Source organism: Petaurus breviceps, unplaced genomic scaffold (genome assembly GCF_028583685.1).
Source record: "Petaurus breviceps papuanus isolate PSGF00001 unplaced genomic scaffold, PetGlider_PUasm1.0 173, whole genome shotgun sequence".
NCBI lineage: Eukaryota > Metazoa > Chordata > Mammalia > Diprotodontia > Petauridae > Petaurus > Petaurus breviceps.
Window position 1 is genome coordinate 3,040,852 of NW_027185759.1, and position 15,037 is coordinate 3,055,888.

At 50.3% G+C, this 15,037-nt stretch overlaps 1 protein-coding gene across 1 annotated transcript in view; it reads left to right on the top strand.

The window, feature by feature from the left end:
- Positions 1-15,037, top strand: part of ATP13A4 (ATPase 13A4) — an 87,494-nt gene that overhangs the window by 7,354 nt on the left and 65,103 nt on the right. The window contains exon 2 of the mRNA XM_069083214.1: positions 949-1,101. Within this exon, the coding sequence (XP_068939315.1) occupies positions 1,039-1,101 (63 nt within the window). The 5' untranslated portion in view covers positions 949-1,038. The remainder of the gene's footprint in view (positions 1-948; positions 1,102-15,037) is intronic.

Here is a 15,037-nt window from a genome sequence, read left to right on the forward strand (position 1 = left end):
CCATCCATCCATCCATCCATCCGTCCATCCATCTATCTGTCCATCCATTCATCCATCCATTCATCCATCCATCTGTCCATCCGTCCACCTGTCCTTACAGCTATCCATCAACAAGAATTTTAAAAGTACTCACTGTGTGCCAGGCTCTGTGCTGAGGATATAAGCATAAAGAATGAAGCTGTTTCTTTTCTCAAGGAGCAGGTTTTTCTCCCTGTGGAGTTCTTAGGTTATCTGTGGAATCAGTAACTATTCTAGCTGACTTTCATGCAGCATTTACCTAATTTACTTTGAATCCCACAATGTCCTTGTGAGATAAGCCACAGCAGGCACGTTCATTGGCAAGTGACAGAAGTAGGATTCTCATCCAGGGCTCTCTGAGGCCTAAGACTCTCACCCCTGTCTTGTCCAAGTGCTGTCTCCCACATCCAAGCTTCCCAGGCACAGCTGGGCTAGGGTTCTCCTAAACATCCCCATTTAGCTGAGGCCAAGTGATTCTGACTCTGGGCTGTCCCCCAGGTCCTGCCATTGTGGGGTGACCCTTCCTTGGGAACAAGGTCAATGTTCTGGCTCCCAGGCCTGCACCCCCAACCCCTTCCTCCCCCATGGGAGCTCCCTGCAGCCTTCCCCTCTCTCTGCCCTCCTCCCAGGCATCCAGCCAGCTTTCTTTATTGTCTTGGCCTGGCAGCCCTGATCTGCCTGGCATTGGAGCAGTGGCATTTGCCTGGAAGAAGCCTCCTGCTGGGCAGGCCCGAGGCTAGGGGAGAGTTTGGGAGCCCCAAGCCAGGTAGGAGCAGCAGGTCCTCCCAGCCGAGGGTGACTTGGGGGAGGAGCCTCCACCTTTCAGTTCAAAGAGGAAGAGCTGTGACTCGTGTGTGTGTGTGTGTGTGTGTGTGTGTGTGTTCTTAAGAAAGAGCCTTGACCTTGGCTTTGGGTCATTAACCATTTCAGCTGCAGAGAGTGCCAGGCGGCCCTCCATGAGTCTGCCCTGACAGCAGAGCTTCCCCAGAAGGCACAGGAGACACAATCCAGCATTCTTTCATGGGGGAGAAGTATGGGAAGGGCCACCATGCCATGCTCAACAAAGGAGAGGACAATGAGATGGTAAGTCTTGCCTGACCCCTTCCTTCTTCTTTGATTTGGTTTTGGCCACTTGGGGCTTCTGGCAGGCATAGTCCCGAGGGCAGACTTAGGCTCAGAGCTGAGGGAGAGGCCTGAAGGCTTGTCTTTAGGGGGACAAAAAGGGGGAGAAGCCCACCACCCCCGTGAGCTTCTGAGAATGACTAGAAGACCTGGTTTGGGCCATGAAGGTTGCCCTAGACTCCAGGAGATACCAGAGGAAGGAACATTGGGCTCCCCGGAGAAGGCAGCCTGATGGGGGTTTAGCACCCTCCCAAGAGGTGAGGAAAGGGAAGCTGGCAGGATACCTTTGTGGATCCTTGGAGCTCATCCAAAAATTTCTCGTGCTTGTCTGTCCAGAAGTATTCTTTCTGAGGGATGGTCTCAAGGGTTCACTCCCCCCTCCCCTCCTTGCCTGGGACTTTAATTCCATGTTAAAAAATCAAAGTGGGTTCCAGTAGCAAATCCAATTCTGATTTCCATTCCCAGCCTGAATCTCCCCTAGACCTGCCCCAGAAGAGGGTCCTGGCCGGGGACTGGGTCCTCTGATGGGTCCCGAGGGGACAAGAGTCCTTGAGACTGCACTGGATCCCTGTACAGAGAACAGAATGCAACCAGAAATGATTGGAAAGTCTTCTTGGGCAATTGCACCAGCCCTGATGATTAAATTCTTTGTGAGTGCTTAAACTGGTCTTTCGAGTCTAATCTGCTTACCTGCTCCTATAGCAACAACATTTTTGGGCCTTCAGGAAGGGATTCCCTTCTTTCTGCTGTCAGAGCAGAGGAGATGGGGATGACCCTCCAGACTCCAGGGGTCTCCCTGAGACTCCCCCCCACACACACACAGGGTCCCTGTTGGCCACTGCTCACAAGGGAAGGAGAAGGCCAGTCTCTTGTCCTCTCTCTGCTCTTCACTCCCTTTTCCCTTTCTTTGGGTTTTCCTTCTCATCTTCCTGCTTATCTTTGTCCTCTGGGCTTTGTCTGATCTCTTGGTTTATGGAGGGTTGGAAGGGCCCTCAGAAGCCAGCTAGTCTAGCCCTCTAATTTTACAGATGAGGAAACTGAGGCCCAGGGCAGGGACAGGCTCTCTGAAGTCACCTCCTTTAACCCTCTCATTTTGTGGATGAGGAGAGTAAGGCCCTGGGAGTAGAGATATTTGTGGAAGGTCATGCAGGATAAACAAACACTGAAATTAATATAATTGTATGATATAATCTCTATATAATATTTTACATATATCTAATGTTTCACTTCTATATACATTTCCAATAAGGGCGTAAGCAAATTCTAGAGACAGTCTCTGAAAATAAACATTATTGACAGGAAGAATCACAAACTTATGGATAAGATTCAAGTGTCAGAGGCAGGATTCAAATCCATATCCTCTGGCCCAAAGCCAGTAGCTCTCCACTGCCTCCTTCTGCCCTGTCTTGGGCCAGGGTCCCTCTGTTTTCTCTGATCTTGGGTAGGGGGAGCCAGGGCTGTCTCTGCTCTGCAGGACCCCCCTCCCCCAGACCCTTAGTCCTAGTATGTCCATCCATTCCATTCTTTTGAATCTCAGAAAATGCAAGACCTCAAGCCCATTCAATTTGGCTGACCGTCCCAGCAGTCCCCATGGCAGGGAAGGCTTTGGTGACCCTGGTCTTGCAGATGAGAATGCAGTCAGGTCGAAAAGGTGTCACTGTCCTTGCCAGATGCTCCTGGCCCCTTGCGGACAGGGCATTGCCCAGATCCCTGTTCTGCCAGGCACCATGTTGCTCTTCTGAGTCCTCCTCATTCCCCCTCCCCTACCCTACGGCGATAACTCTTATCAGTTGAGCCCCGTGGTCTAAGCCCTGGGGGTGGCTTCTGGGCAAAGCTCACGCCCTGCACATGGCCCAGCACCCCGCTTGGAAAGCCATCCAAGCATGAGGAGTGAGCTGAAGCCGTGTAAGCAAAGGCTGAGGATGGTCCAGGATGGAATGAAGAGAGCCATTTGCCTTTTAAATAAGAAAGTTTGATTTTGCATTACCGACATTTCCTCTCCTCACACCCTAGAACAAAAAAGAGGAAAACCATTTTGCTCAAACTAGCATGTCAGTGGAGTCCAGTGTTCTAGGTAATGTTCCATCCCTGCTATCCCCCACCTCTGCCAAGAGGGGAGGGGCAGTTCTAGGCTCTTCCAGTCAGACGAGTCCAAGGGAGGCCTGCTAGCTCTCTGAGCCTCAGTTTCCTCGTTTGCCAAACACTTCAAATCGTTCTGAGAAACATCATTCTCTATGCTGTTGGTTTTCCTCCTTGGACCTGCCACACATGCTTCTAGGTCAGATTAGACCCTCCCCGGCTAATTTTTCCCCAGGATGGTCCCAGGACCCCTTCACACATTTTTTGTTTTTGTTTTGTTTTGCTTTTTCACATAAAGCTCTGTGCTACTGAATTAGAAATAAATTCTTCCTTGGACGGAAACAGAAAAAGGATGCCTGAGCTTAGTATGTAAATGCCATCCCCAGGCTCCTGGTGATCTCATATGCTGGCGCCTCTCTCAGGTGACTCCCAAACCTGACAGTTCACTCAGTCTAATCCTCTTTACCAACAAGACGAATGCCCTCCGTGGCACTGCCGCACCACCCAGGCTTAGCCTCACCACAAGGCAGCTTTCCCCAGGCAGCCTGAGCTCCAGAGGCAGGAGGGCAGGGGCAGGAAGGATCTTTACTCCCTTCTCAGGGTTTTGGAGAACACTGTCAGCCCAAGAATAGACAAAACAGGCACCTAGAAGGCACCAGGAAAGGTCTCTTTCTCGTGCGGCCCTACATGTGTCAAACAGGGGAATGAGAACGGCAGGTTTGGGGAGAAGCAAGGGGGGGCAATGAGGAGGAAGAAGCCCCACTCTCTACTTCAGTCACTCAACAAGCATTGGTTAAGCAATGTGGGTCAGACACTGGGCTAAGCCCAGGGGACATAAAGAAAGGGAAGGACAGTGCCTGCCCTCAAGGAGCTCCCAGTCTGATGGGGGGCCTCTAGCTAACAAGCACATCCTTGCAGAGATATACAGAGTAGAAGGAAGGGATTCCTGGCGGATTCTGCAGAGGAGGCTGACCCAAGTGACGCTTCTCCCAGGCGGGGTTCACCTTCCCTCCCCTAATGGCAGGTGACAAATGGACACTGCAAGTATCCCTAAGAGGTCTGGCTCCTAGCCTGCTCTGTCCCCCAGGGTAACTTGGGGGAAGTGGAAATAAGATTTGGTGTCAGAGGGACCTGGGATCATGAATTTAGAGCAGGAAGGGATCTCAGAGCCAGCTGGCCATTTTACAGATGATGAGACTGAGTCCCAGTCCGAGATCCCACAGGTGACACAGAAGTATGTGCAGGATTCAAACCCGGGTCCTGGGACTCCCAGTGTCTTGTCTTCCCATGATGTGTGTACTACATTGTCCAGGTTCACACCTCAGTTCTGTCCCTGGCTACCTTCTTATACCACCTTCAATGTCTCTAAGTCTGTTTCCTCATCAGGAGAAGGACCAGGTTTTACTAGATGGCTTCAAAATCCCTTTCCAGCTTTGGATCTGCTGATTCTGAGTCTCTTAGCTGCTTGGTGCCTCTGTTTCTCATCTGTAGAATGAGAGGATTTGTAAGGCCTGTTTTTATTCCGCATTTGTTTGATAGTTATAGTTGTACCCCAGTAAAATGAGCAGCTTGTGACCATCTTGTTCTATCATTTTTTTACCTCTTATTCCTTTAAAACATTTTAAAACCAAATTGAGGACAAACATTTTCATTTCCCAAAGACTTATTCTTAAAGCAACACCTCCAGCTTTTCACCTCCATGCACTAGTTAGTTAGATGAGGGGAAGCTTGACCTGGCAGAGAACCAGGTCTTGGGACCCAGGTAGACTCTGCCCGGCATGCTGACCAGGTGGCCCTGGGCAAATTGCTCTGCAGCAGTGGTGGGAGACCCTTAAATGGGTGATGTCACACACTGGACCAAAACAAATAAAAAAAGGTGGGACATCTAGATAAGATCGGCTAATCTTATCTAGAACTTTTTTTCTTTCAGTCAGAGGAATAGAAAGGCAGGCTAAGGTAGGAAATGGTAAGGCATATAAAAAGCATGCATGGAAGGAAAGGAGGAAACACGCATTTATTAAGTGCCTACTATATGCAGACACTGCACAAACATTATGTCATTTAGTCCTAGGACAGTCTTGTAAGGTGGAGGCTGGTCCTGTCCCCACTGAAGGAAATGCTCAATTTTATTTAGAGGTTAGAGATAATAAAATTGCGACTGCCCCCCCCCCCCGCCCCAGCTTCGAAGACTCCTTCAAATCTAGTCCACAGATCAGACAGTTGGAAGTCTTGGTCCAACCCCTTCATCCCACCTATGAGGAAAATGAGGCGCAGAGAGGCCCATGCCCTGTCCACAGGCAGCCAGGCCATGAAAGGCAAAATTGGGTTTGTTCTCCACTTTGCTCCAAGCCAGGACCAGGGGTGCAGGGCTCCCAGTTCCCTTCCCCCCACAGGGTCCCAGCCCCCTCCCCAAGCTCCCAGTTCCCCTTCCCCTGAGGCTCCCTGCCTTCTCAGGGCTTGGCTGGACTTTTCCTCATTGCCAGATTTCTTGTCAAGGGGACCACGTTGCTGCATCTCCTCCCCTCTGGGGTGTCCTGATTTGTTTGTCTGCAGGCCACGGCCAACCAGCAGTTTGGCATTTGGTGGAGAAATGAAAAAGGTGCATGAAAAAGTGGCGTTGCTTACTGTTCAGACCAATTCAGAGAAAATGGGCGCGAGTCTCACTGGGATGGGTGTGAAGGAGGGGACGTTGTGGAAGGGCCTTTCTGGTAGCAGATCTCTCCTCTTAAGATGGGGGCTGGCTAGCTAATTGGCCACATGTACGCTCCGGGCTGTGAGAAGCTTCCTTTCAGGCACTCATGCCGGGCTGTTTCCTGGCATGGAGGAGGCCTTGGAGGGTCCTTCTAGGTCACAGAAGCCAAGGGCAAGGTCTGGCAGGTGCCAACAAGCCAGGAAGCCCCGGGATGCTAACAGACCCTCCTTGTGTGCTCAGGGTCTGGCCACCCAGTGGGGCTGGGGCTGCTGGGTTGGGGCCAAGGCCTAGAAGCTGTGGGAATGGGGAGGAGGGCAGCCCTCCCTCCCCAGAGGACATGCTGTCCCTTTCCTGCGCACATTGGAGCCTTGTTGCCAGACCTCAGACTCTGTTTCCTCATTTCTGAAGCCTCTCAGCAGCTGCCTAGCCCTAAGTGCCCTCATATATGTTTATGCTTTTGACTTCCCTGCCCTAAGTCCTGTGGACTTGGGAAGGGAAGAGTTGGGATATGAGAGCCAGTGAGGGTCGTTTTTTTCATGGAGAATTTTTAAAAGCCGCTGAGCCCCTGGGTGAGTTCATCATGAAGGGGGGGGGGGCAGGGGGGGGCAGGGCAGGAAGCCTTCCCTCTGCTGGGGTGGTATGCAGGGAGAGGTGCTAGCTGCGGGGGGTCGGGGCACAAACGGCCTGCAGCTCCGTCTTCACAGAATGGCAGGATCAGGATGGGGCCTGTCGAGGACAGGCCGTTTACCACTGGACGTTCTTTGGGAGGCAGTTGGGTGGGAGTCTGCAGGGCAGGAGCACGTGGGACTGTCCATCCAAGCATCTGGTCCCCAGGTGTGTTCTCCATGCCCCTGCCAGCTTTCTGATTCAGTGATTTTCTGAAAGCCTGGAGAGTTAAACGTGAAACAGAAGTGTGGGATGGAGGAGGGCCTGAAAGGGAGCTTAGAACATGCCGCTTCCCCACTACCGCCTACAGGTGAAAGCACTTTGCTTTGGAAAGTGAACTTGTAGTTGGAGGGATTGTGCCCCCAAAAGAGGCCTCAGAGGTGACCCTTTGAAAAACTGACCAAGCCTGTGGCAAAGACACTTCCTCCCTGTCCTCAGGTTGACTGAGCCTTTGGACAGCACCACTGGTCCAGCTCTCTTTGTGTCTTTGTGGCTGACTCAAGGAATGCCTTGGGTTACTGGCGCTGACCACTTCAACCCTCTGAACTAAAGACATTTTGGCAAAGAAAGAGTGGGCATTAGCAGGTCTGTCTGGGTACAGCCAAGGATCCTGGTGCTTGGGCTGGACTCTGGCCGAGACCCAAAGGCTTGGGGCTGGTCTTTTGCCCCAGTGGCTTATCTCCCTTGCCCCAGAAAATGCAGATAGCTACATCCTAGTAGCAGCCACAGCTCCGATTTCTGTAGGGATGGCGGGATGTGTGGACAGGGCTTGGGGTGTCAGTCCTCCCATTTTACAGATGGGGAAGCTGAGACTCTGTGATCAGCTAGGAAGTGTTACAGGCAAGATTTGCACCTGAGTGTTTGTCATTCAAGCCCAGTCTATGGCCCCTCATGGTGGAATTGCTCTCTCCAAGAGACCCTGTGGGGTGCATTTGAACAAACAGAACAAATGGTCACAAAGAGAAATGATTGTTCTCTCCCCCTACTTCTCAAACTAGCCTTAGAGGCTGCTGGGGATGCAGGGGCAGAAGCACCTGAGTTCAAATCCCACCAGCTGTGTCCCGCCCTGGGCAATTCACTGAACTGCTGTTGGCCTCAGTGTCCTCATCTCTAGAATGGGGACAAGGGAGCACCTATGGCTGTGAGGATCAGATGAGACCATGTGAATCAGAGCTGTTGTTAGCATTAATACTGGACCAGGAGTCAGGAAGAGCTGGGTTCGAATCCTGCACTGCTCGTGCATGGGTGGACCTGGGGCTGACAGAGGCAGACAGGGGAGTGAGAGGTTGGGACCTGGTTCACAGGGCGCACATCAGGCAGGGACATGGGGGCTCCTCTGGTGCTTGCTTTGCCTAGGTGTGGCCCTGCTGTGACCTGAATTAGATTCTCAAGTCATTTGCCCAAAATTTTGGAGGGGCCCTCAGGTCCAAGACAATCAACCAGCGGATTGACTGACATTTATTAAGAAAACAGACATTATTTCATGGGCCCACAGAGCCCTGCAGTTGGAAGGAGCCTGAGGACCCCCGGGGAGGAATCCCCTGCATCCCGCTGGCCCCTAACATGGCTTCTGAGTGCCAGGAAGGTGAGAGGCCGCCCATCCCATTCACGGTGTCTTCAGCGGTCAGGGAGCTGTTTGGGCTGGAAATCCTCTGCATCTGGGGCCAGCACACACCCTCCCCATCCCAGGTGTCCTGGAGGTTAGAGAAAGCTCCAGGGTAGAGCTCCCCTTTTCTGTGTTCATCATTGCAAGTTTCCTGCCTGTTCTCCCATAGCCCGTAGGCCCTCTGGACTCATGGTGTGCCCCTTGGGGGCCTCTCTGGTTTGCCTGTGTTCATTTTAAATTCTGAGGACAAAACAATCACCTCAGTGCTCTAGGTGCGGGCCAGATGTTCAGATGTTCCTTCCCTCCTTCTTCTTTCTCATCCTCTCCTTCCTCCCCTTTCCTGTATCCTTCCTTTTCTTTTTTCCTCCCTTCCCTCCTGCTTCCTTTCCCCTATTGCTCCCTCCTTTTCCTCCCTTATTCTTTCCTTCCCTTTCCTTTGTCCTTCCTTCTTTTCTTTCTTCTTTCCCTTCCTTGGTTATGATTTGATCAATTGCCTCCTTTAGGCTGACAACCCCATCATCTCAGCTGGGAATTGCAGACCTGCCTACTCTCTGCTCCCGGTGAGCGCATCACCTGCTTGGGGAAAGGAGAGGGGCAGACATGAAAGGGCCCCACAGACACTAAGTGGAATCCATAGATTCTAAGCAGGAAAGAGGTTTGGAGAAGGAGGATCAGAGAGGAGGGAAGAGAGAGGAGGGAGAAAAGGGGGAAAGGAAGCAGGACAGGGAGGAAGGGAAGAAGGAAGGGAGGGAGGGAGGAAGGAGAGAAGGAGTCATCCCTTCTTTGAAAGTTGTTCTTGAATTCTCGTACAAGATCTCTTGCTTAGTGCCAGGGACAAGAGGCGGAAAGCTGTGATCCAGCCAGCCCCCTGCAGAGTCTTGCCCAAGCTTCATTGGCAGTCAGCCTTGCTTGTTTCCTTCACATTCAGGTCCTGTGCTCAGGGGACCTGCCCAGAGCCACCAAGTCCAGTACCGAATTCCAAGCTTCTCTCCTTGCTCCCTCTGGGAAGCCTAGAGAACAACCTTGGCCTTCTCCCTCTCCTTCCCTAAGCCCCTCTAACCTCCAGTACCTATCCCACAGCCCTGAGGGCGCACCGTAGGTGGTCTTCCCACATTTCCCAATGAACCAAGAGTGGAGGAGTGAGGAGAGGGCAGAGAGCTGAGGGAACTGGCAGACAGACTGCTGCTCTCTGATGCTCTGCACCGGTGCCAGCCTTCTTCCTGCCAATGGGACTCACATCACCACTGGTTTTCCAGCCTCCAGCCTCAGACCTTGAACTTGGGTATTTCTGCCAGGGACAGCAGGGCCTTGCAGGGCCGGCATTGGCCTATGGAGACTCTGCTGTTCTCTTTTGCAAGCTCCCCACATTGTCTGGTCAGATGTGTTGTCCAGGGCTGGGCTCGAGACCTAAATTAAGTGAGCTCTATCTTTCTGCCTTCTCAAGCCCAGGGACCAGGATGTTGGCTACAGAAACCACTGTTTCCTACTCACACCTAATTGTCACCTGGGTGGAGCTGTTCCTGCTTGTTTTCTGACTTACTCTTTGGTTTCAACCCAGTAGAAGCCAGTTAAAGGAAGCACGACTTTATCAGGGCCTCCAATCTGTCCAGTCATCAGCCAAGGAGGGGTCTCTTGTGATTAACAATTAAGGCAATGCCAGGCACCTGTCAAAACATGGTGTCTGTGAGCTGGGGAGGCTAACTTGTCTAGCTCTAATGTGCCAGAGCCATCCTGGAGATGGCGGGGTATTCTGAGGGCAAGAGTTACCACATGTGTGGCAGACCCAGACCTGTTGGACTGGTTGTGTTTCTGCAGCTTGACTGGCATAGCGAGGTGGGAGTTTCGGCCCTATAAACACCCGGGATTATTGACATATCAAGGAAATGCCATCCTGGCCTGAGATGCCACCTCCAGACCGCTATTTCCATGGACCTGTTTTCACAACAGGCAGGCTGGTGATCTCCACCAGCCTCCAGCAGCTCCTGCTGCCTGGCCCTTCCCCTCTGGAAGGGAAGCCTTGGGGGTTCTTAAAGCAGTCTCAGGTCCAGCCTGAACCTAAAGGTTCCATTTGAGAAATAGACCTTAGGTAGGAGGGGCCATTTGATCTGGGCCTGAAAGAGGACCAGGAATGTCTGGATGGGGAGTGGAGGAGAGAGCTCATTATGGGTCTGGGGAAAGCCTGATCTACAGATGGGATGTGGGATGTCACACAGGGATAAACAGTCAATATGTCTGCGCCATGTAGTGCCTGGGAAAATGGAGAGCAGGGATGGTGAAGAGCTCTGGATCCCAGATGGAGGAGATTGATCCTGGGGCACTGGGGAGCCACTGAAGTTTATGGAGTGAGGGGTGGTGAGTCAAACCTATGCTTTAGGAAGACCACTTTGGTGGCTGTTTGCTATATGTCTGCTACACGCCTAGCACCAGGAAGAGGAGAATGTGACACGGTAAGGGGCCCACACTCATTGTGGGTGCATTGCTGCCCATTGTCAGCACACACCCTTCCACTCACTCCCATTTTTATGGTGGTTTAAGGTGTCCAAAGCACTTTGGAGGTAACTTCTTTAATTTGGTTCCTACAGGAGGCTGGTGCTGTTATTAGCCCCATTTTACAGAGGAGAAATTGAGGCTCAGACATGTTAAGGGACCTGCTAAGAGTCACACAGTTCTTCGGTGTCAGTCAGGATTGGCGGCCTGACTCTGTTTTCTCCCCCTTTTTTGAAAATGGGTACATTGCCTCTTGGCAACTGTGTAGAGCCTGGGGCATGGAGTCAAGAAAACCTGAGTTTGAATCTTGCTGTAGACATTTACAATTTGTTTCCCATAACCAAGTCCTGCCTCAGTTTCCTCACCTGAAAAATGGGGATAATAATAGCACCTGCCTCCAGGGGTGGCGTGAGCATCAACTGAGCTGAAAAGTGGGAATCTCTTTTCAAATCTTAAAATGCCGTGTGTATATGTGTGTGGTGTGTATATGTGAGTGTGTGTATCTGTGTGTATGTGTGTGAGTGTGTGTATGTCTGTGTGTATGTGTGTGAGTGTGTGTATCTGTGTCTGTGTGTATGTGTGTGAGTGTGTGTATGTTTGTGTGTATCTGTGTCTGTGTGTGTCTGTGCGTATGTGTGTGAGTGTGTATGCGTGTGTGTGTCTGTGTGTGAGTGTGTATGCGTGTGTGTGTCTGTGTGTGTATGTGTGTGAGTGTGTATGCGCGTGTGTGTGTCTGTGTGTGTCTGTGTGTGAGTGTGTATGCGTGTGTGTGTGTGTGTATGTTGATAAAGTATTCTTACCTCTTCTCTAGTCCTCAGCCACCCCCTCTATTCTCTTTCAGACAGCCCTGGGGGGGGGGGGGAAATCACATTGGCCAATTCTTTCAGTACCTGGGGATTTGGTTCACCTGAAACCAGTGGCCTCGACCTACCAATGTAGCCGGGTCTGCTGTCTTAGCTCCATCTCTCGGGCATCAATGTCTCGCCGTCCATTTTGGTCACCTCCTGTCCAACCCAAAGGTATTTCTCCCTGGCAGAGGAGACAGAGACAGTGAAAGAGAAGAGTAGACCCGTCTGTCCATCCTCCCTTGTTGTCAGCCCCCCACCCTCATTCTGAGCAGTTGTCCTCAGCCTAATGGTCATCCTCTGCCACCTGGCTTTGGACCTTCTGTGTGTGTCTTTTAGAAAATTGAAGTTGGCTGAGGAGCTCGCAGCCATGCCATTGGCGCCTTGAGACACCCCCCTTTCCTTCCTCCACCACTCGTTTCTGTGTGGTCTTTTCAGAATTTCCTTCAAGAGAGTTTCCTGCTCCTGCAGGCTGACTTTTCCTGCAGGATCTGAGGCCCTTACAGCCTACTTAGGGTTTTTCTGAGCCATTTGACATTTTCTTTTCCCAAATCAAGTCTTCTCATCAGACCGAGCTTGGCTTTGCTTTTCTCTGTGAGAAGAGTCCCATGTGGCCCCGTTATTTGCATCCCAATGATGTCACACTGGACTGTGCGCCTCTAGGTTTGGGGTAGGGAGAACTGCGTTTTGGTTTATCTGTGTATCCTTGGCCCTTAGCACACCTTGGCACAGCCTTGGCACATAGTATTTCAGAAATAATTCTAGACTAAGTGGTCTGTGGTCTGTTCTTCCTTGTTGGGCAGGATCAGGTCCAGAATGTCATAGACTCTTGCTGGTTCCTCCACCTTTTCAGGTGGGATGATGGAAAATTTCCAAGAGACAAATGAGTACATTCTAATCAATTTTATTAACTACATCTAAAAAGCAGTGAACAAAATAGGCTCATTGTTCCCTCTGGCAAACAGAGACAAAGCCTGCAGAATCTTAATATTTATAAAGCCTTCTGCAAAAGGGGTGCACCTGAGGGTGGAGACTGGTTACCAAGTAATGAGAAAATGTACTTTATTGGGACAGTTGGCTTAGTACAATGGGCATCCACCCTTGGTCAAAGAGACTTATCAATGTCCATGTCACTTATCTGACAAAAGGGAAAATTCACTTTTTCCCAGAACTGTCTAAGCAAACACAAGGAGCAGGAATCCATCCATTGGCATAAACCTAGAATTTCTTTACTCTCTTTGTTTACATCTTCTTGGAGGGGGGAGGGGAGAGAGAGACAGAGACAGAGAGAATTCTAGCAGGTCCTTGGATGATTGAATTTCCTATAACTAGCATATCATGTCTTGATGTCAGACTTGGGGTCTGCTTACCAAACTCTTCCCTTCTTTCTTTTCTCTGGGGTTTTCTTAAATAACAGCATCTTTTCTGTTGTTGTTTTTTTCTCTATTGATCTTTACCCAAATTCTTTCGACCATGTCAACCAGTCAGGCAACAAAAATTTATTAAGCTCCTACTGTATGCCAAGCACTCTATGGTGCTTCATTGCTCAGGTTTCTGGAATGAATTACCAATAAAATGAAAGAGTTAGGATTTTATCTGATTTTAGGATAATTTCTATGTAGTATAGTAACGATTATGCATTTCACTAATGCAGCAGATTAATTCTGTTGTGAGTTATATTTGTTTCCAACTCTAAATTGTTCTTATAACCCATGCATTCATCCTGCATGCTTCTTAATTAACTGCTTGTCTGATGCAGTCCTTGACTCCCAATTAAGAAAACAACGGGCCAGAACAGTAAGCCACCGGGAGGTGCCGTTACTCTCTGGGAGCTGAGTGGGGACCAGTCCACTCATGGGGTTTTGCCGTCCCTTTTCTGAGACAAAAAGCAGGAAGAGTCATCTCACTTGGAGGCAGAAAGGTGGTTCAAGGGGTAGACCACTGGGCATGGAACCAGGAAGTGCTGAGTTTAAATCTAGACTCAGAGCTGAGTGACCCTAGGCAAGTAACTTAACCTCTGCCTGACTCCATTTCCTCAGCTGTAAAATTAGAATAATATTCACACCCATTTCACAGGGCTATAAAGGTCTGAGCAGAACGCCCAGAACATGGGAGGCTTAGCAGGCTCTTGTTCCCTCCCCCCTTCACTATAGTAATGCCAGTGGGTGCTGAGCCAGAGGAGGGTGGGGAGCAAAGTCAGCTGAGAAGCTAAGATGGTCTTCTAAGCCCTGGCAAGAGAGATGACCCAGGAACCCATAGAGCTGGCTTTGTGACTTGGCCTGACTTCCTCTTGGTGCTGCTGAGAGATAAGCATTTTATTCTAAGCTCAGTGATCACTCAGGGCATTCCCAAAGGCTTTGTATGCTTTTATGCTATTAAAGTTCTATTTAGTTATTTATTACTGTTATTAATTAAGTTACTAAAGCTTAATACTACGTTAAAACTTCTTGGGACACCCTAGAAACATTTTTTTTCATTTCCCAAATTCTGTGATGGTCCTTGGGAGTCAATTCTATTTAATTCAACACTGAATTTAACAACCTTTGTGGAGCATCCCTTACTACCATTTCCCTGCACACACGTTGTGTGCCCATTTCGGCTCCCTGCCCCACACCTAATAGTCGGTCTTGCATATGCCCACCAGCATCCCTGGCATCCACCCAGGATTCCAGTACAGGTCAAGAATACAGGGAGGAAAGAGGGCAGCTCCAGGAGGGAGAGAAGTCCTTTCAGAGATTCTCCAAGCATTTGTTCTAGGGCATGCAGGATGGGACTGGGTAACTTGCCAGTGCCATGTTTTTGGAAAACCCTCAAAACCTTAAGCATCTCAGGGGTGAGATCCATCCTCCTCACTCACCCAGATCACAACCCCTTCCCCTCAGTCGATGTTTTCTTTTTGTTTGTTTGTTTTCTAAAAGCAGTCGGGGTTAAGTAACTTGCTCAAGGTTACATGGCCAGTTATTTTTGTGTGGGTGCTGAGTATCTGAGGCCAGAACCGATCCCAGGACGCTGGGGCCAGCGCTCTTATTCACTGCGCCACCTGGCCACCCCTACAGTCGATGTTCTCAATACTTGTTCATCACTTCAGGGATGCCCATCCTTCTGTGACAAACCTTTCTGAATGTGCCAGGCGGGTCCCCTGGTAACCAATGCTGTCTGTCCATGAGCCACTGCTTGAAGTCTTCCCAGTTTGCCTTGGCAGCCCTGCTGGAACTCCTCTGGTACTGACCTTGTGGACAAGGAAGGAAATAAACAAACCTTTATTAAGCACTTACTACGTGCTTTTTGCATTGTGCCAAGGACTTTACAAATATCATCTAATTTGATCCTTACAACAACCTGGGGAGGTGGGGGCCCTTACCACCCTCATCTGCCAGATGAAGAAACAGGTAAACAAAGGTTAAGTGACTTGCCTGGCATCGCACAGCTAGCATAGTCTAAGACCAGATCTGAACTCAAGTCCTCTCAATTCTAGGCCCAGCCCTCTCTTCACTGGGCCTCCCAGGTCATCTCCATGTTGAA